Here is a 22,754-nt window from a genome sequence, read left to right as displayed (position 1 = left end):
TCAATAAATCCAAAATTGCTGAGACTTCTAGGAATAAATGTCAATCATAGGCAGCGCAATCGTGCTGCCTAAGTAAAGAACGATGTTGTCACAATATTTTTTTTTCCATACCAGGGCACTTCGTACCGAAGGAGTTGTCGTAGAAACTTCGAAAAGGGCTCATTCGATTGGAAATTAGAGTGGCTAGTGCCCTTTTAGTCAAAAGTGATTGGAGGGCTACTAGCCCCTCCACGCCCATCATTCCCCCAAACACATCCAATCAAAATTTTGAGATAGCCATTTTGTTCAGCGTAATTAATCTGCAGATAGAAAATGTGCTTTTGAGGAGGACACTCCCCCACAACCCTCAGAGTAAGGGTTTCAATTTATGCCCCGGGGGGATATAAGAAGGATGTTGGCACAATGTATTATTTATTATTTTTTTTCCTTTAGAGCAGGGCACTTCGTATCGAAGCAGTTGTCATAGATACTTCGAAAAGGGCTCATTCAAATGGAAACTGGAGTGGCTTGTGCCCTTTTTAATAGTCGAAAGTGATTGGAGGGCAACTAACCCTCCTCTCACGCCCACCTTTTCCCCAAACACATCCAATCAAAATTTTTAGATACCCATTTTATTCAACGTAGTTTTAAGTTCTGGAAACTAGGTCTTCGAGGATGACACCCCCCCCCCCCCACATCCATCAGGGCAAGGGTTGTAAGTTATGCCCTAGGGGCATATAAGGTTTTGTAGAACGCGTGGTCATAGAAACTTAAAAAATGTTTCATTCCATTGGAAATTGAAATGGCTAGTGCCCTTTTTAATAGTCGAAAGTTATTGGAAGGCAACTAGCCCCCCTTCCATGACCACCATTTCTCTAAAAACATCCAATCAAAATTATTAGATAGCCATTTTGTTCCACGTAGTTGAAAGTTCAGGAAATTATATCTTTGAGCAGCACACTCCCCCCAAAGTCTTCAGGGCAAGGGTTTTAAGTTATGCCCTGGGGGCATATGAGATTCTTACTGAAATATTTATCATAGAAACTTGAAAAAGGGCTAATTCGATTGAAAATTCAAAGGGCTAATGTCCTTTTTAATAGCCGAAAGTGATTTGAGGGCAACTACCCCCCCCCTCTCACGCCCATCTTTTCCCCAAACCCATCCAATCAAAATTTTTAGATAGCCATTTTATTCAACGTAGTTTTAAGTTCTAGAAATTAGGTCTTCTAGGATGATAACCCCCTCAGAGCCCTCAGTCCAAGGGTTGTAAGTTATGCCCTCGGGGCATATAAGGTTTGTATAGAAAGTGGTTGTAGAAATTTCAGAAAGGGCTCATTTGATTGGAAATTGAAATTGACCTTTTTAATAGTCGAAAGTAAGTGGAGAGTCATTAGCCCCCCTCTCACGCCCACCATTTCCCCAAAAACATTTAATCAAAGTTTAGAGATAGCTATTTTGTTCAACGTAGTTGAAAGTTCTGAAAATTATGTATTTAAGGATGACAAACCCAGAGCCCCCAGGGCAAAGGTTGTAAGTTCTGCCCTGGGAGCATATAAGGTTTCTTATTGATAGAGTTGTTGTAAAATTTCAAAAGGGGCTCATTCAATTGGAAATTGAGAGGGCTAGTGCCCTTTTTAATAGTTGAAAGTGATTGGAGGGTATCTGACCCCCCTCTCACGCGAACCATTCCTCGAAACACATCCAATCAAAATTTTCAGATAGCCATTTTGCTCAACGTAGTAGAAAGTTCTGGAAATTAGGTCTTTGAGAATAACAACCTCCCCCCCCCAGCTGTCAGGGCATGGGTTGTAAGTTATGCCCTGGTGTCATTTAAGTTTTTTATTGAAAGTGTTGTCATAAAAACTTCAAAAGGGCTCATTTGATTGGAAATTGAAAAGACTAGTGCCATTTTTAATAGTTGAAACTGATTAGAGAGTGACTAACACCCCTCTCACCCCCACCATTTCCCCAAACACATCCAATCAAAAGTTTGAGATAGCCATTTTGTTTAACATAGTTGAAAGTTCTGGAAATTAGGTCCTAGAGGATGACAACCATCCTAACAGCCCTTAGGGTAGGGGTTGTAATTTATGCCCTAGGGGCATATAAGGTGTTTATAGAAAGCGTTGTCGTTTCAAAAAGGGCTCATTCGATTGGAAAAAGAAAGGTCTAGTGCCCTTTTTAATAGTCGAATGTGATTGGAAGGCTTGACATTTTAATATTAAAGATCGATGTGGGTATAATGTATTATTTTGTTGTTGTTGTTGTTTAGACCAGGGCACTTCGTATCGAAGGAGTTGTCGTGGTAACTTTGAAAAGGGCTCATTCGATTGAAAATAGAAAGGGATGATGCTCTTTTTAATAGTCGAAAGTGAATGGAGGGCAGAAAATCCCCCTCCCACGCCCACCCTCCCATTTGTCCATTATGTTTAAAAACTAAATGTTGCCTTAAGATTAAATCAAAATGCTAATTCCCAATAAGGCATCTCAGCAGTATCCCAAGAACGACTGAGGGTATTATGTTCAATCTTTCGGGCTGCTTCTGCTCTTAAAATTTAACCAAACCAAAATAGCGTAAGTGTATCCAAGCTACCAATGAAAGTAAACAGATTTTTTTTCGAATGGTATCAAGTATTCCATTTCAGGTCAACTAGAGGAGGTATGAAACTAAATTAAACACTACTATTTGTGTCCAGATTTTCAAAAGGGTGTATGTTGTTAAAATTGCTGAAAATTTTTTCCAGCACACAAATAGCAAGCCAAACTATAAAGTCTTAAAAAAAGAAAAGATTTAAAGTATTATTTTCTTTTTCCCTGAAAAGACTTTGTCATATAAAACGAACAGAAATTAATTAGAAATCCTTTTTCCACAAAATAAGTTTTTCAAAGAAAAGTAAAGAACTCCATTAAACAAAAAATGAGCAAAAATAAAAGAAAATAATCAACCAAGCGTAAAACCACCACAAATCAGCATCGATAAATAAATGAAACCCAAAACGAACAGAAATTACAATAAATAACCTATTCAAACTCAAAACGAGCAGAAATTAACATAAGTTGGGCTCAATACCCCTATGCCTTCCCATGGCCATAACAAAATTTGCACTTTACTGAAAAAAAAAATACAAATGAATGTGCATTGTCAGTTTAATATACATATACTGATATTTAGTAATCAAAATGTTAATATTATTTGATTTATTAAAGTTATAAAAGTAAAAGGATTTATATTTTTTTCAGGAAACTGTAAATTTTGTTCTGGCCTTGGGAAGGCATAGGGGTTTTGAGCCCAACCTATGTTTAATTTCTGCTCGTTTTGATTTTGATTCGGTTATTTATTGTAATTTCTGTTCGTTTTGTGTTTCATTTATTTATCGATGCTGATTTGTGGTATTTTCACGCTTGGTAGAATATTTTATTTTATTTTTTGCTCATTTTTTGTTTAATGGAGTTCTTAACGTTTCTTTGAAAACGTTATTGTGGAAAAAGGTTTTTTTTTAATTAATATAGATTAAACAGGCTCTCTATTGTCATTGGTTCTTTTCACGAATCTTATTGCTGAATGATGATGTTCTTTCATTTTTTTTAATGCTATGACAAATAAAACATAATAGTTGAAATATAAACTGTTTTCAGTAAAGTGTAAACGACACTTTGACCCTTAGAAAGCTTATGGGGCGTTAAGGGATAATGTTTTTTTTCGTTTTAAGTTTGAATTATGTTTTGACTTTATTTCTAGTCATCTTTGGAAAAATGCAGCTTTTTACTTGACTTTGAAAAACTTCTTTTCTGCCAAAAGAGTTTCTTATAAAATAATTTAACAAAACATAAACACCAAAAAATGCACACGAAACAAATTTTTTGAAGGGATTTCGGTTAATGCTCCAATTTTTTATCCGTTATAATAAAAGTTGTTACGTTTCTTTTACAAATTAAATAAAAAAAAAAAAAGTTGTTTCAACTGAAAGTAAGGAGCAACACTAAAACTTAAAACGAACAAAAATTATTACATATATAAAGGGGGTTGCCCCCTCCTCAAAACCTTGCTCTTTATGCTAAAGGTTTTTAGTAATGATAAAAAGCGTTGTTCTAATTATTAATTGTTCTAATTAAACGGCCTTTGTGTTTCAGGAGTTATTATTAAAGAATAGGGACACAATTCAGGCTTTAGCGTGAAGAGCAAGGTGCTGAGGAGGGGCGACCCCCTTTATATACGTAATAATTTCTGTTCGTTTTAAGTTTTAATAGTGCCCCTTACTTTCAGTTGAAAAAAACTTGTTTCTTATTTAACTTGTAAGAGGAACGTAAAAACTTCTATTATAACGGATAAAACATTGGAGCATTAACCGAAATCCCTTCAAAAAATTTGTTTCGTGTGCATTTTTTGGTATTCATGTTTTGTTAAATTATTTTTAAAGAAACAGTTTTGGCAGAAAAGAAGTTTTTCAAAGTCATGTAAAAGGCTGCATTTGTCCAAAGATGACTAGAAATAAAGTCGAAACATAATTCAAACTTAAAACGAAAAAAAAAATCATTATCCCTTAACGCCCCATAAGCTTTCTAAAGACCAAAGGGTCGTTTACACTTTATTGAAGCGTTAGCGTTATATAGCGTTAGCTCCACTCCTATTTGTAGGAAGTTCGGTTTGTTTGAGGTTTGATTTTCTTTTTCATTGTAATTTCTTTTCTTTTGGGTTTTTTTTTTATAACAACTTTTATTATAACGGAAAATAAACTTTAAAATTGTTTTAGAAGCATTTGCAGAACAAAAATTTAGAAATGTAAATTTATATGCCTATATTCAGTGATGTAAATTTCAAAAGGCATTGTACCTAGGGGATACAAACGTAAATTAACGTTAGCAAAAAATGAGTACAAAAAAAAACAGGACAAAACCGTAAGCTCAAAATGAACAAACTGGACCATCAAATGGGACAAGATCAAGAGAACGACCTGAAAAATGTAAATGTACGACGGGTGATAATGAACAACCTATACCAGTGGTTCTCAGACTTATTTAGACACTATAACCTTTTTCACTTAAAATACATTTTAGGTACCCCTTCTCAGTTACCGGTACTAATTAAACTATAGCTAAAATATAAATAAAATTGCCAGTTCTAGAGCAAAAGGGTTGTTTCATCTTTTTTTTTTGGCCTGCCGCGTACCTCCTAAAAATTTGGCGTATTCCCAAGGGGTACACAAACCACAAATGAGAACGACTGAATAAGACCATCAAAAGTGACATGACCAATCCAAGCAACTAAGGCAAAGGGCACTGAAAAAATGTCTGAAACAATGATAAACGAAAATACAGATAAAAGAGATATGCAGTTAAAATATTAGCAAAACCAACAATTAGAACAAGTCAAAAACGAACTTGAAGAATATAGAAAGATGCAGTTAAAAGATAAGTTGTGGCGAGAATCACAACGACTTAAAAATGAAAGTGAAGAAAAAAAAATATACGGTTACAAGACATGCGACAATGAGGATCAGAACGAATCAAAATGAAATACAAAGAAATATGTGGCTAAAATATATACGACCATGAGAGCAAAGAAATGTGTAGTTAGAAGATAATCAGCAGCGAGAATTATAAGTAACAGCAGGAATCAGAACTTGCCAAAGATGAAAGTGAACAACAAAGAACTATTAGATTAGCAGACACACTAAATCAACTATCAAGAGTGTCAAAAATGACAGTTAAGAACAAAGAACTGTGTTTTTACAGGAGAGTGAGAATCAGAAAGAGTCAAAAATGAAAATGCAGAAGAAAAAAGGTACTTGTGTACATAATGGTACACATTCGAGAACAAACCGGTTTTATGTGTCTGTATTAAGAGACATTTAGCTTACGCTCAGTGGAAAAGAAGTGACAGGTGACAGAATATATTGGACTTATAAAGTTTGGGCTATATATTTGTACATTAGGAGGTGGGGGTAAAGTATTTGGGCAGCGTGAAGTTTGAAAAGAATTCTTATTTCATAATATGCAGAATAAATTTATCTAACACATTTTGCATGCAGACCCACTATAATCATCCCCCCCCCCCCAATGTGCAAAAATATAGCCCAAATTCATTTCTAAAGTATTATATTTTCGTTATATTTTGGTAGGCTATATTTCATTAGGATTGACCTAACTTGACTTCTATGTACAAAAGCACCAAAAAAATATTATGTTAGAAGAACTGCACCGTTACATCGATGTCAACAAATTGTTGCATGAAACCCAGTAAAAACCTACAAAGATATCGTCAACTACGCAAGTGTTATTTACAAGTCAATGAAACCCTTCAACTCTGTATTTATTTATTGTGGAGTCCTCCATTATCCCAGAGGAAAAGTAGCCAACAAAGATGAGTTACTTGGGGGCTGCTGCCTGCTTTGTCGAAATGGGTTATTGCATCAATAATTTTCAAATAAATTTGTTTGGCCTATTATAGGACATCACTTGATCTCTAAAGAGTTCCACAAGGAAATACGAAGATGGAACTTATGTTTTGCTTTAGCGTTATCATGTTTGCGATGATGGAACCAAAAATAGTCGTAATGTTCTCAGCTTCAAAATAGCTGGACAAATTTATCACAAAGTCACTTCAGCGGCACACCCATCACAGACCTATGAAGGTAATTTTCAACTATATTTATATGGCCAAATGTACTTTTTAGACCCCAATGGAGATGTTAAAGAACACCTTTCTCATCTTTTAAATTATTACGTCAGTCGTAAGCCAACATATCTCGAGGAAGAAACCTTGTTAGACACAAGCAGCTATGTTAAGGGTTACATGAAAATGCAATATACACACACACACACACACACATATATATATATATATATATATATATATATATATATATATATATATATATATATATATATATATATATATATATATATATATATATATATATATATATATATATATATATATATATATATATATATATATATATATATATATATATATATATATATATATATATATATATATATATATATATATGTATATATATATATATATATATATAAAAGTGACTGTGGTAATTATCGAGGCATTAGTCTGGTCTCTGTAGGTAGCAAATTGCTTAGTAATATGATACTTTTTAGACTGAGAGATGCCGTAGACAAAGTTTTAAGAGAAGAGCAGTGCGGTTTTAGAAAAGGTAGAGGATGTGTTGACCAAATTTTCACTCTTAGGTTAATAATTGAGAAGTGCCTAAGTTTTCAAACACCTTTGGTCCTCAGTTTTATAGATTATGAGCAAGCGTTCGATTCTGTTGATAGAGGAGCTTTAGTAAAGGTTTTATCCTTGTATGGTATACCAGACAAATACATTAAAGTGATTAGTGCTATGTTCGAGAATAACACTGCTGCTGTTAAGGTAGGAAATGAGGTTAGCATCTGGTTTTGTATTAAATCACGAGTTAAGCAGGGTTGTGTTCTATCCCCCTTTATATGGATTATTTTGATGGACTTTGTTTTAAGGAGCACAGGAAAGGCAATGGGAGACCACGGAATCAAATGGGGAGGAAAAAGTCTCCTGGACTTGGATTATGCTGATGATTTAAGCATCCTAGATGAAAGTGTGAGCAAAATGAATGAAGTTTTAGAGGTTTTGCGAGTTCAGGGTGCTAGTATTGGTTTGAAAATTAATGTTAAGAAGACCAAGTCACTAAGGCTAGGAATAAGTGAAGATGAAAAGGTGACGTTGGGTAATGAAAAGATTGATCAGGTGGGCAGTTTCACTTACCTTGGTAGTATTATTAGTAAAGATGGTGGGAGCAGTGAAGATGTTAAAAATAGAATAGCCAAGGCTCAGGGTGTTTTTTCACAGTTAAAAAAGTCTGGAAGAACAGGAAGATAAGTCTGCAAACCAAGATTAGAATCTTAGAAGCTACAGTGATGACAGTGGTCAAATATGGCTCTGAAGCATGGACGCTCCGAAAAGCGGATGAAGATTTGCTAGATGTTTTCCAGAGAAATTGCTTAAGGATTGTTCTGGGTACCCGGCTGACTGACCGTATTTCAAACAATAGGCTATACGAAAAATGTGGTTCAATACCGCTTTCTAGGTCTATAATGAAAGAAAGGTTGAGTTGGTTAGGGCATGTTGTTCGGATGAAGTATGACAGATTGCCTAAAATTGTTCTTTTCGGCCAACCATATAGGTCTAAACGGAAAGCAGGTGGTCACCGTCTTGGTTGGGAGGACGTCATAAAGAAAGATTTAAAGGAACTGGGAACTTCGTGGGCGGGTCTAAAAAGGGAGCTTTTGAATAGATTGGGGTGGAGGAGGAGCGTGCGTAGCTGTGTTGGCCTCAGGCGGCTTGGTGCTGCGATGAGTTGTTAGTTGTAGTAGTAGTAGTAGTAGTAGTATATATATATATATATATATATATATATATATATATATATATATATATATATATATATGTTTATTTATCGATTTATATGGTGGATTCAAATTTTGCTTTCAAATTGAATATATAGAGGGGGCCCCGCAAAAAACTTCAATTGGGCCCCGCACCTGGTCGATCCGGCCCTGGCTCCACCCCCACAGAAAAACCCCTTCCCACGGAAATATCCTCTAGACAATTCAATCCTGGTGAAAATTTACCCCGGACAATTACTCTTAACCAATCCGCGCGTAAGACGGAAAAGAGAAAGCAAGACATATAAAAAGAATTGTGTGTAACAATTCTGGCAAATTCCCCTAGTGTATAATTTCCCCTGACAAGTTCACTCCCTGGAAACTTCCCTCCCTATGGAAAATTCCCCCGTGGAAAAACCCCCTGCACCAAATTTGTCCTCCTCTCACCCAAAAATGTATGCCTACATCCCAATAACAAATACTAAACGTAAACAATGGGCAAATTTTAAAACATAGACTTTTCCCCTGAGGCTTTGGGGGGGGGGGGGACAGGTTATACCCAAAGGCACAGTTATTGTGCCTTTCAACTATGATGAACAAAATAACTATCTCAAAATTTTGATCTGACGATTTTGGGAAAAAAGGGGCAGGGGAGGCGACTAGTTGCCCTCCAATTTCTCGGTCACTTAAAAATGACACTAGAACTTTTAATTTTCGTTCGAATGAGCCCTCTCTCGATATTCTAGGACCATTGGTTCGATACAATCATCGCTGAACAAAATAAACACGCATCCGTGATCTTTCTTCTGGCAAAAAATACGAAATTCCACACTTTTGCCGATAGGAGCTTGAAACCTACACAGTAGGGTTATCTGATACGCTGAATATGATGGTGTGATTTTCATTGAGATTACCTTTGATGGGTAAGACTAAACTTAATAAAACTCATATATTTGGGATTAATATAAAAAGCCAATTCTTTTGATATCTATCTTGGTCTCAAGTTTCTGTTTTTTCGAGCTTTGGTTACTTTTGAGCCCGCTAGCTCCTTACTTGCAGAGTGCTAACACGAACTGTTTGATAATCTTCTTGGAAGGAACACTGTCTGTGGAGGGTACTTTTGTTTTAGTAAAAGATGGTATTTACATATTTTCTAATCTTGCTACAGCATGGGCAATAACTTGTCTATCACCACCCCCCTCCCCCTAAATTATCATAGAATTTTGTCTCTTGTGCCTTATAAGTTAATGTTTATAAGTTAAGAGATTATCAACTGGCTATTTTGTATAGTTTTGATTATCAACTAGCGATTCATATTTGAATCGTTATTTACCAGAGTGCTTTTGGGAAATTTTTAAGTCTAACTCTTTCCATTATTGTTATCGAGATTGTTATGAAATTAGAAATTCTTCAAGGATAGTGTCTGAGTCTCGTAGTACTCAGCGAGGATCTTTATTTCCGCGTTTCGCAGGACCACAGCTGTCGAATTCTCTCTCGGAGGGTATAAAGGTGGCAGGGAATGTTAGCCAGTTCAAGAGCGGGTTGAAACGTTACCTTTTGGGAAGTTGTTAATGCTTTAAGTTTTTTTTTATATATTGATAGGTGAAGTGTGATTATATATGATTAGATTATAAGGATGGAAACAAACATTATATACGATTTTATGGGTTTCCCCAATTATTTTTGAAAGATGATGTAAACATTGTTTTGTTTATAAATTATTTCTCTCTCTCTTTCTCTCTCTCTCTCTCTCCATCTCTCTCTCTCCCTCTCTCTCTCTCTCTCTCTCTCTCTCTCTCTCTCTCTCTCTCTCTCTCTCTTGTGGTTTCTTTCTTACTCTTATTTATAGCAAATTGCCATTTGGCTTATTCTTACCTGTTGATCCTATAAAACAATTCCTCTGCAACGTCATTGCTGTATGGAGTCGCTTTTACAATAAACAAGGTGAAATCTATTTCCAGTCCCCCAGGAGTGACCCAAGATGGACCTAGAGGGTCAAAACTCCCATAGGCAATGAGGCTGTAAAGTGGCAAGACACAATTAGGATCTCCGTAAAAAAATTGAATCATTTCAAACGTGTGGTTCTTGTAGAATTCGTATTTTCTTGCTATAAATTCTGGTCCTGGCCTGATCTCACATCTAGAAAAAAAGAAAATCTTTTAGAACTTAAATAAAAAACTTTATGAAAAGATTTTTAGAAAATTAAGAGTTATTAAAATCAGAAACGAGCAGAAATTGTCATACAAGTCATCCTAAAAGACATAGTTATAATATTTTCGACCATGCTGAACAAAATGGCTATCTCAACATTTTGATCGGGTGACTTTGGGAAGAAAATGAGCGTGGGAGGGGGCCTAGTTGCCCTCCATTGTTTTGGGTCACTTAAAAAGTGCACTAGAACTTTTAATTTCCGTTCCAATGAGCCCTCCCACGATATTCTAAGACCACTGAGTCGATACGATCACCCCTGGGGAAAAGAAGAAAAAAAAAAAACACGCATCCGTGATCTTTCTTCTGGCAAAAAATGGAAAATTCCACATTTTTGCAGACAGGAGCTTGAAACCTCTACAGTAGGGTTCTCTGATACGCTGAATATGATGGTGTGATTTTCATTAAGGTTCAATAGTTTTTAGGGGGTCTTTTCCCCTTTTTTTCGAAAATGAGCCAAATTTTCTGAGGCGCGTAACTTTTGATAGGTAAGATTAGACTTGATGAAACTTATATATTTGAAATCAGAATTAAATCTTATTCTTTTGATGTATCTATTGATATCAAAATTCCGTTTTTTTGAGTTTCGGTTACCATTGAGCCGGGTCGCTCCTTACTTACAGTTCGTTACCACGAACTGTTTGAAAGATTCATGTTTTCTTTGTAACATAAAAGATTACATTTACATGCCTGCCGGCAAAAAAGGTGGATGGATGGGGGGGGGGATCATTGTGAACACCACAGGGGAATATCCCAGGAAGGGGAAAATTGTTATCAGGAACTTTGTTCTCGTCGACGCTTAAAGGAAATATTGGATCTTATTTTTATTTTGCTTGTGCATTAAACAATTAATGGCAATGAACTGTAAGTAGGCTAAGGTGTGACTCTTGCCAAAAATCCAAAAAATTTAAAATTGGCTTATTTTTAAAAAAGGAGGAAACACCACTAAAAGGCTGAGTGATTTTGATGAGAATTACGCCACCGAATTCGGCATTTCAATAAGCTATTGTGGAGATTTCAAGCCCCTATCTATAGAAATGTGAAATCTTATACTTTTTCCAAGAAGCAAAGTCAAGGATGTGTACTTATTTGTTGTTTGTTTTTTTTTTCAAATTTGATCGTTTCAATTTGATGTTCCAAAAATATTGGGAGAAAGCTGATTAGAAAGAAAACTAAAGTTGTGCTGTTAAGATAAGTCTGTGAACAAAGACTCGAGAACGTGGATGCTTCGGAAGACCGATGAGGATTTGTTATATTTTTTTCCTGAGAAATTGTCTGCGAATTGTTTTTGGTAATCACAGGGCCGTATCCGGGATTTTTTTCAGGAGGAGGGGGTCACAAAAAAACTTTAAGAAAAGTATCAAAAATTTGTTTATATTCATTTTTGTTAGGTTTTTTTGCGAGTCGGACAAACATTTTTTAGGGGGTGGGGGAGTTTAAACCCCCTACCCCCCTGGATACGGCTTTGAGTAACCGTTTGACTGACTGTAAATAAAAAAAAAACAAGCTGTACAAAAAAAGGGGTCCTATCCCACTTTCTTGGGCTATACTGAGAAAAAAATTAAGAAATATATATATATATATATATATATATATATATATATATATATATATATATATATATATATATATATATATATATATATATATATATATATATATATATATATATATATATCGGCTGGCCGATATTATTGGGCTAATATGGGCGTCAGTGTCATTATCAGATATAGGAATATAGTGTCATTATCAATTATAGGGAAAAAAAATCGGATATCGGCCGATTTTTTTGGTTTGTTTTTTAAGCGCAACTTATCCAGAAGATGGCACCAGATTTCCTCAGGTAATTTTTGCTTGTCCAGTCCTTGAGGGCGGAGCCACCAGATGACTCTAACCATGGAGGAGGGAGCAGCAGAGATGGGTCAAATGAAGTCAAATTATATTTGTTGTCACTACCTGTCAATGTACACTGGTGCAGCAATGTTCAAAATGTATGGCGAGTTCAAGAACGTAGAACCAAAGAAGTTGTCCTTGCTTGTCTCCTAGATCCCAGGTACCAACCCCTCGCCAAGATCCCAGTACTAACCGCTAAATCAAGAGGCACTCAGTAACACTAAAAGGCGGCTACAAGAAGAGATGCAGAGTTAGAAACAGGAAGAAATAAAATTAGCCACTGCAAAAGAAGAGGAGGAAAACACAAAATGAAGGAGACTAGACACAGCAGGTTTGATTGACTACCTGTTTGACAAGATGCTTGCAACTTCATCAAGTAAGGAAGAAGAGTCAGCAGATAAAATTGATCAGGAACGGGAAAGGTACATGAGTTAGGCTGTCTTTGACAGGAAAAAAAACTGCCCGTTAGAGTGGTGGTGAAATAACAGCAGTCGTTTCAAGAGACTGGCACAACTTGCTCGGAAGTATCTCTTCTTTCCGCCCTCTTCTGTCCCAAGCGAAAGAGTTTTCAGCACAGTTAGGAACATTTATGATGACAAACAAATATCTCCGAAAGGAGAAAATGCTAAAAAGTTGTGCTTTCTGCAATACAACTTGCCCCAGTTGGACATGACTTATTAAGAATTGTCCAGTCTAGAACTTTATTCTGTTTAATTGTTTTTCTAAATCGTTTCTAAATAACTTTGTTTTGCATTATTTGGAATCCAAAGTGAATTTTTGAGGCTGTTCTTTGATGTGTCATAGACCAGAAAGAAACATGTGAGTGTGAATATGGGCAGAAAATGCAAGGTTTTAACTTCAGTTAAGGTTTTTTTTTCCCGGAGGGGAATTTATCGGTAAATTTTATCAGCATCGGTATCAGACGATGACGATACAATTTCAAAAGGGTAAATTATGTCCCTTTAATTTACCATAGGGGTAAATTTCACCCTTTTTTTAAAAGGGTGTATGTTGTTAAATTATAGAAAAATTCCCCCCAGCATACAACAGTAAGCCAAACTATGGACACTTATAGAAAAAAAGAAAACATATAAAATATTATTTTCTTTTTCCATGAAAAAGACTATGTCAATAAATAGCTAACAGAAATTAATTTAAAAGCTTTTTCCACAGAATAAGTTTTTCAGAGAAAAGTTAGAGAGTTCCATTAAACCAAAAATGAGCAGGAATAAAGTCAAATAATCTTCAAAGCATAAAACCACCACAAATCACCATCAATAAATAAATGAAAGCCAAAACAAACAGAAATTACAATAAATAACAGAGTCAAAGTCAAATTGAGCAAAAATTAACATGAGTAGATTTGACAGCCCCAATGCCTTCTCAATACCAGAACATAATTTGCACTTTACGGAAAAAAAAATGACCGTGGATTGTCAGTTTAATATAAATTTACTGATATTTACTCCTTAAAGTCTTAATAATTTTCTATTTATTAAAGTCAAAAAAGAGAAAAGATTTCTTATATATTTTTTTCAGCAAAGTGCAAATTGTGTTCTGGGATTGAGAAGACCAGACATAATGACACAATTTAAACATAATACCAATAATACAAGATAATGCATAAAATTTAAGCATGTAATAAAATAAATTGATTGATCTCTTTGTCAGGAATCCTTGCCGCTTAAAATTGTTTCATTTTGCATGTGAATTTTTTTTTTTTTATTTGAGATTTTTTTCAAAAATTGTTTAAAAGAAACCTATTACTAAGACAATACGTCCTAGGATATATTTCCTTGACCCAACCCCCCAATATCATTCTGGTGTCTGCCCCCCCAGGGTAATTTTCTTCGGCTGCCCATGAACCCCACTCCTGTTTGTGACAGTTCCTATTTGTTTTAGGTTTGACTTCATTATTCATTGTATTTCCTGTTTCGGAGGTAATTTATACATTTGTTGTGATATTCTGTTTGTTTTTAAGATTGAATTATTGTTTGACTTTATTTCTGCTTGTCTTTGGATTTATTTAGCTGTTTATTCTTCTTTGAAAAACTTATTCTTTGAAAAAGAGTTTTATTTTTAGAAACAACTAAATAAAAAGATAAGTTTTTTTATTTGAAAGTAAATGGTGATATTAAAATTTTAAACGAATAAAAATTATTCTTTGCATGACGGGGACTACCTCCTCCTCGATCCTTTGCTCTTTACGTCAAATTTTGACATTTTGTCCTAATTCCTTGAGAACGACTGGTCGAACACAAGAACCCTTAATTGGAAAAAGAAGCATTTTTAAAGCACAATAAAATTTTAGAGTATAGAGTTGGGGTTAAGGAGGGGCAGTCCCTATCATATGAGCTGTTTCTTTTATTAAGTCTCACTGTCACTTTTTATTTTCATTTAAAAAAAATTTATTTAATCGTAAAAAAATCTAAATGTGACAATCAATTTAGTTTTACTGTTTTCTAGGAACTTTTTGGTAATATTGATCCTTTTCCCTCTCGGTTCTCCTAAGGGCTGGAGTGTCATTTATGCTTTACTGAATACTATTTACGTTCTGTGGTTTCTCTATCTTCGACAATTTCTTAAGAGAAACTCAATTGTGGCAGTCAATGCAGTTTTTTTTAAAGACGCTTATATTTATTACTGTTTTTTCATTTTATTTACGTTTTATTCAAAAGTACTGAAGGTTAATTGAAATTGAAAACTTATAGTTAAATCAAACTTCTAAATGTAAATGTGCAATTTTTGAAGTCATATATTTGGTTTTCAATGAAGTGGCAGTTGCGTGCTATCTTCCAGGAGGTGGAGTTTAAGAGGGCGGCATATCGCCTATTTAAGGTAATTCCTGTTCCTTTTCTGTTTGACTTTGTTATTGTTTTGATACAATTTTGTTTTAGATTTCATTTATGCAATCAGAATAAGTTTGGAATTTAATTTCTGTTTATCATTTTAATTGACACAATGTTATTGTGTCTAGATTTGGAATAAAAAAAGGACTTTTCCATTGAAAGTAAGGAACAAGATTAAAACTTAAAACGAACAGAAATTATTCTGTATATGGAGTGGGCTTTCCCTTCCTCAACCGTCACTCTTTATGATAAAGTCTTAAAGTTCTTTAAAAGTTCTTCCCATTCAAATTTAACAGCCCTTTTGTTTTAGTAATCTTTCTTGAAAAATGGTGACGAAAAAATCAATCCTTAGCATAAATAGCGAAGGTTGAGGAAAAGGCAGCCCCCCTCATATATAGAATATTTGTTTTGTTTTAAGTTTTAATTCTGCTGCTTACTTTCAGTTGAAAAACCTTGTTTTTATATTTAAGTTCAGACCGTTTTTCAAATCATGTCAGGAAATCCCTCTCCTCGTCTAAAATGTCCCCTGAAAAATTCCCTCCGTGAATTTTCTTTTCCGCAGGAAATTCTCCTCGTCGAAAATATCCTATGGAAAATTTCCCCCCCCCCCCCCTCCAAAAACAAAAGAAATTCCTTGTATTTTCCAGTGACAAATACTATATGTGAACAATAGGAAAATTACGTAGCTTTACGTACCTTTCAACTATGTTGAATTAAATTGCTACCTCAAAATTTGATCAGGTGTCATTGAGGGAAAAGGGGTGTGGGAGGGGGGTTAATTGCCATCCAATCTCTTTGTCACTTTAAAAGGGCATTAGAACCTTTGATTTCGGTACGAATGAACCCTCTTCAGTTGCTCTAGGACCATTGGTTTGATAAGGTCACCCCTGGGAACACAAAAAATCAAACAAAAACAACGAAAGGAGAACGAATAAAAACGCATTCGTGATGTTTCTTGTGGCAAAAAAAATACAAAATTACTCATTTGTGTAGATAGGAGCTTGAAACCTCTACAACAGGGTTTTTTGATATACTGAATCTGATGGTATAATTCTCACTCAGATCTCTTGACTTTTTTCAGGGTGTTTCCTCCCTTATTTGAAAATCAGACAATTTTTTCAGGCTTGTAAATTTTGATGAGTAACATAAAACTTAATGAAGTTTATATATTTAAAATCAAAACAAAAAGCCAGTTCTATTGATGTATTATTTGAAAAAAACTACGTTTTCTAAAGAGTTAAAGAGGCTGAGTCACAAGTTCGAACCTTAAAAGGTACAGGGATTAGGAGGTACAGATGGGGGGCTGCCGCCCCCCAAAACCCCCGATTTTGTAGCCACTTTTGTTAAGGTTTTTATTTTGGGGGTCTTCCGCCCCCCCTCAAACCCCGCTTTTTCCCTTGCAAAGAAATACTTTGCAACACGAACGAAGTCTGCTTGACTTTTTTACCGTAAGAAAATCCTATTGCATCTCTTTGATTAGAAACAGTACTGAGCCTGTTTGTTGGATTTTTTTACAGGAGATTTTTCCCTAACCGATAACGAGCTTTAATGTGATGAACTTGGTACGACCAACTAATTGCAGGCTAAAGGACTTAAAAAACCTTAACAAAAGAGGCTCCAAAAGCGGGGGGGTTGGGGGACTGCAGCCCCCCAACTGTACCTCCTAATCCCTGTACGTTTTAAGGTTCGACCTTGTGACTCAGCCTCTTTAACTCTTTAGAAAACGTAGTTTTTTTTCAAATAATTTCTGCACGTTCTTGTACAGTTTATTACTTATTATTGCTTGACTAACTGTTAGCTGATCGTGTCGGGAGTTAAAGTTGGGAGGCTGCCGCCCCCCAAACCCCCCGCTTTTGAAGATTCTTTTGTTAAGGCTTTTAATTCCTGAATACTCAAATCAAATGCACAGTAAGATTTTCTTTTTTCAACATTTCTTCGAGCATGCGGGTATACGGCATGTTATCAAAGCAGTGGAGACTTGCCTGTAAGCTGAAGGCCGACTGTGATATTCTTCTGGAGACGCCTGTTGAGCCGAAGGATTTAATAGATTGGATTTAAAAAGGAAACTAAGTTTCTTTTTTAAACTTTAAATTTAAGAGATACTACTTTAAATTCAATATATAAAAGAATTACTCTGACGGGGAATCGAACCCGGGTCTTCCGCATGACAGACAGGAATACTGACCACTGTACCATCAGAGTACCTTTTTTAATTTATTTTTAGTATTTGCAATCTATTTTCGACGCAAGCAAATACAAAGTAAGATTTTCGTTTTTCGACAAAAAAACTTGTGGGAAAGAGCTGGAATTTTTGGAAACTTGCAGTTGGTCTTGTCAGGTTAAGAGGACTATTTTGATCTAATTTAATAATGAAATACTATGCTTTCAGGAATTTCAAAAATTAACATGGGCTCTTATAGGAAAACGAGGTTTTTCGTAAATGTAAATTCGGGGGATAATTTTTTCGGTCTGAAAATATCAAAAGGCCCTAACAGGTCAAATTCCACTTCAAATGAGTCCTCATTCACCCGGATCCGTTGCCAACTGTGGCCTGTAGGCGTGTCAGATAAAAAAAAATAACTTGATATATGGTTTTTGGAAAACAGCGAAGGAGCGATTGGATTGAGCTGAAATTTTGAGAATAAGCTCCCAGGCCCTAGCAAAGCTTATCCTCTAAATTTCAGTCCGATCGGACAACGTTAAAGGGGGGCTGTGGTGGGAAAAATTAACATGGGCTCTTATAGGAAAACGAGGTTTTTCGCTAACAAAAAAAAATTTGATGAACATTAAGCGGCTATATTTGGTTTTTGGAAAACAGGGAACTGACTGAGCTGAAATTTTGAGGATAAGCTTCCAGGCCCTAGGAAAGCTTATCCTCTAAATTTCAGCCCGATCGGACAACGTTAAAGGGGGGCTGTGGTGGGAGGGTCGAAACTTCCGGACCACTTTCCCCCATGAAGATAAAGTCGGAGGGGGGGGGGGGTGAAATTCTGCATGTTTCTTAGTTTGAGCTTAGGCTACAAAATGCGATCACCGCCGTCTCTCTGCGACCGCTAGGACCGGAAATCGCTTAACATTGTGGTGGGTCGCCTCTTTAAAGAGGTACAAGTGTGCCTCCTTGACTATTTTTATCCAAATTTTGCCCGAAAAGAGAGAAGACTGCACATTTGCCACTCATTACAGGATGAACAATGAAACACAATATATGCCAAATTTTATAACATTCGATAAAAATGCGGCACTTTTCTAGCCAAAAAATTTTGTTTATGCCTTAGCCTCCACTTGATTGATATTTTCATACTTATCATATGACCCCCATCAACCTCGGAAACGATATATGGACTCAAATGGTCAAAGTAACATATTAGCAGTAACTCGTGTAAAACTATTTGTACTATTTGAACTGATCATAATATTTTTTTTCTTGATTTTCAAAATAACACGCAGCAATGTAACAGTTTTTTTCTCTTATAATTACCAAGATTGTTTATAGAATTCATCTGCTTTTGGGGTTATTTTTTAATCTCCCACATGCAAAAAACTGACAGCCTCTCCGAAACAAAAGGAAAGCTTAAAATACTGGCAGACGTAGGCAACATCAGGGTCAATTTGCTGAATCCGTGTAGAATTATATATAAAAAAAAACACCAGAGATCTTAGCTAAGAGTTTTCTACTTGGCGGCACCTATTAAACAAATCACCACTGATCTTTTTCACCATCATCAGTATTTTTAAGAAAAACAAATTTATTGTCTGCTTTTCTACTCTAGGGTTTGGGGTTTCCTTTGTTTTTCTCTTCAAAGAAAAGTTGCAAATTTAAGTTGGATAAGCTGATCACTGTCCATGATGTCTGTTTTTGAAAATCCCCGCTAGGTCGGCGCCTTTTTTGTACCCTGTGATCACCGAAGGTATAAAATCTGCACTGATTTCGTATATGTCTATCCAACCTTTAAAGTACGAAAAATTCCCTAAAAAGGAAATCAGGTACAAGTGGAGACAATGCTTGCGAAGCCACAAACAAAAAGAGCTAAAAAGTGAATATAAAAGTTTAAACAAAGTTTTTATTAGGAGCAGAAAATAACACTAACAAAAAAGATTTTTCATTCCGCCTGCTAAAATACACTAATTCGAAGATTTCTTCAAAGCTAGTGGAATTCTTTTAGTTTAAATTCACCTTGTAATTAATCAAAAAAAGGAGTAAGGATCAATGTCACCTGTGTATACTAAATAAACCGACGGGACGTATTTGGGGATCAGATTTCACCAAAACCACAAAACACCTGTCCCATTAAAAGATACAAAAGCATGTAACCAAAGCTAAATTGAAAACTACCAACAGTATTACTTCACAAAGTATCAGCTTTACATTGTAAAATTTATGATCAGATATCACCTTTAAGCCCAAGATAAAAACAAGATTGAAGTTACCCCCCATGACTGCAGTTCATCCACTAATGCTCCGCAAAATATCAGCTTTGCTTTATAAAATTCATGATCAGATATCATTACTACAAGCTAAGGCATAACAGGAATGAAGTAACTTCCAATGATTACAGTTAATACATTGATATACCACAATGATCAGATTTATATTGTAAGAATCTAAGATCAGGTATCAGCGTTGAATCTTTGGTGAAGCAAAAATAAAAAAAAACGAAAAAAAACTACTACTCCTCTACAGGATTGCAGTTATCATAGGCAGCGCAATCGCGCTGCCTAAGTAAACAACAATGTTGGCACAATGTATTAATTTTTTTTTTCCATACCCGGGCACTATGTATCAAAGGAGTTGTCGTAGAAACTTCGAAAATGGCTCATTCGACTGGAAATTGGAGTGGCTAGTGCCCTTTTTAATAGTCGAAAGTGATTGGAGGGCAACTAGCCCCCCCCCCCCCATGCCCATGTTTGCCCCATACACATCCAATCAAATTTTTGAGATAGCCATTATGTTCAGCGTGGTTGATTCCCAGATAAAAAATATATTTTTGAGGAGGACACTCCCCCAAAACCCTCAGGGCAAGGGTTTTAAGTTATGCCCTGGGGGCATATAAGAATGATGTTGGCACAATGTATTATTTATTAATTTTTTCCTTTAGAGCAGGGCACTTCGTAGAAACTTAGAAAAGGGCTAATTCAATTGGAAATTGGAGTGGCTTGTGCCCTTTTTAGTGGTCGAAAGTGATCGGAAGGCGACTAAAACCCCTTCCACGCCCACCATTTCCCGAAATACATCCAATCCGAAATACAAGCCATTTTGTTCAGCGTAGTTGATTTCCAGATAAGAATTATGTTTTTGAGGAGGACACTCCAACACAGCCCTCGGAGCAAGGGTTGTAAGTTATGCCCCGGGGCACATAAGGTTTTTTATAGAAAGCGTTGTCGTAGAAACTTCAAAAACGCTCATTTGATTGGAAATTCAAAGGGCTAGTGCCCTTTTTAATAGTCGAAAGTGATTAGAGGGTAACTAACCCCCCTCTCACGCCCACCTTTCCCCTAAACGCATCTAATCAAAATGTTGAGATAGCCATTTTATTCAACGTAGTTTTAAGTTCTGGAAATTAGGTCTTTGAGGATGACAACCCCCCACAACCCTCAGGGCAAGAGTTGTAAGTTATGCCCTGGGGACATTTAATGTTTTTAGAGAACGCGTTGTCGTAGAAACTTCAAAAAGGGTTCATTCGATTGGAAATTGAAATGGCTAGTGCCCTTTTTAATAGTCGAAAGTGATTGGAAGGCAACTAACACCCCTTCCCAAATTTCCCAATTAACACCACGCCCAAAATTTCCCCAAACACATCCAATTAAAATTTTGAGATAGCCATTTTGTTCCACGCAGTTCAAAGTTCAGGAAATTATACCTTTGAGCAGGACACTCCCCCAACAGTCTTCAGGGCAAGGGACATAAGTTATGCCCTGGGGGCATATAAGCTTTTTTATTGAAATCTTTGTCATAGAAACTGGAAAAAGGCCTCATTCCATTGGAAATTCAAAGGGCTAGTGCCCTTTTAGATAGTCAAAAGTGATCTGAGGGCAACTAACCCCCCTCTCATGCCCACCTTTTCCCCAAACACATCCAATCAAAATTTTTAGATAACCATTTATTCAACGTAGTTGAAAGTTTTGGAAATTCGGTCTTTAAGGATGACAACCCCCCCCCCCACAGCGCTCAGGGCACGGATTGTAAGTTTTGGCCTGGGGGCATATAAGGTTTTTATTGAAAGCGTTGTCGTAGAAACTTCAAAAAGGGCTCATTCAATTGGAAATTGAAAGGGCTAGTGCATTTTTTAATAGTTGAAAGTGATTGGAGAGTGACTATCACCCCTCTCACGCCCACGATTTTCCCAAACACATCCAATCCAAATTTTGAGATATCCATTTTCTTCAACGTAGTTAAAAATTCTTGAAATTAGGACTTTTAGGATGATAACCCACTTCAGAGCCCTCAGTAAGTTGTAATTTATGCCCTGGGGGCATATAAAGTTTATATAGAATGTTGTTGTAGAAATTTCAATAAGGGCTGATTTGATTGGAAATTGAAATTGCCCTTTTTAATAGTCAAAAGTGAGTGGAGAGTAATTAACCTCCCTCTTATGCCCACCATTTCCCCAAAAACATTCAATCAAAGTTTAAAGATATCCATGTTATTCAACGTTGTTGAAAGTTCTGGACATTATGTATTTAAGGATGAAAAACCTCCCAGAGCCCCCATGACAAAGGTTGTAAATTCTGCCCTGGGGGCATATAAGGTTTTTATAGATAGAGTTGTCGTAAAACTTGAAAAGGGGCTCCAAAATTGAGAGGGCTAGTGCCGTTTTTAATAGTCGAAAGTGATCGGAGGGTAACTAACCCCCTTCTCACGCCCACCATTCCTCCAAACACATCCAATCAAAATTTTCAGAATGCCATTTTGTTCAACGTAGTAGAAAGTTCTGGAAATTTGGTCTTTGAGAATGACACCCCCCAGCCCTCGGGGCAAGGGTTGTAAGTTGTGCCCTGGGGGCATATAAGATTTCTATTGAAAGTTTTGTTGTAGAAACTTCAAAAGGGCTCATTTGATTGGAAATTGAAAGTCCTATTGCAATTTTTAATAGTTGAAAGTGATTGGAGAGCGACTACCGCCCCTCTCACGCCCACTATTTCCCCAATAACATCCAATCAAAATTTTGAGATAGCCATTTTGTTTAACGTAGTTGAAAGTTCTGGAAATTAGGTCTTAGAGGATGACAGCCACCCTAACAGCCCTTAGGGTAAGGGATGTAGTTTATGTCCTGGGGCCATATAAGGTGTTTATAGAAAGCGTTGTCGTTTCAAAAAGGGTTCATTCGATTAGAAATCGAAAGGCCTAGTGCCCTTTTTAATAGTCGAAAGTGATTGAAAGGCTTGACTTTATTATAGTAAAGATCAATGTGGGTATAATGTATTATTTTTGTTGTTGTTGCTGTTTAG

At 36.0% G+C, this 22,754-nt stretch overlaps 1 protein-coding gene across 1 annotated transcript in view; it reads right to left on the bottom strand.

Moving 5' to 3' along the window:
* Positions 1–22,754, bottom strand: part of LOC148952375 (protein APCDD1-like) — a 210,321-nt gene that overhangs the window by 139,004 nt on the left and 48,563 nt on the right. The window contains exon 4 of the mRNA XM_089089195.1: positions 10,234–10,497. Within this exon, the coding sequence (XP_088945321.1) occupies positions 10,234–10,497 (264 nt within the window). The remainder of the gene's footprint in view (positions 1–10,233; positions 10,498–22,754) is intronic.

This window comes from Artemia sp. Qi Xiang Cuo, chromosome 5 (assembly GCF_049724085.1).
Source record: "Artemia sp. Qi Xiang Cuo chromosome 5, ASM4972408v1, whole genome shotgun sequence".
In the NCBI taxonomy this organism is placed as follows: Eukaryota; Metazoa; Arthropoda; class Branchiopoda; order Anostraca; family Artemiidae; genus Artemia; species Artemia sp. Qi Xiang Cuo.
Note: the sequence above shows the minus strand (reverse complement) of the source record. Positions and strands in the feature narration are given on the sequence as shown.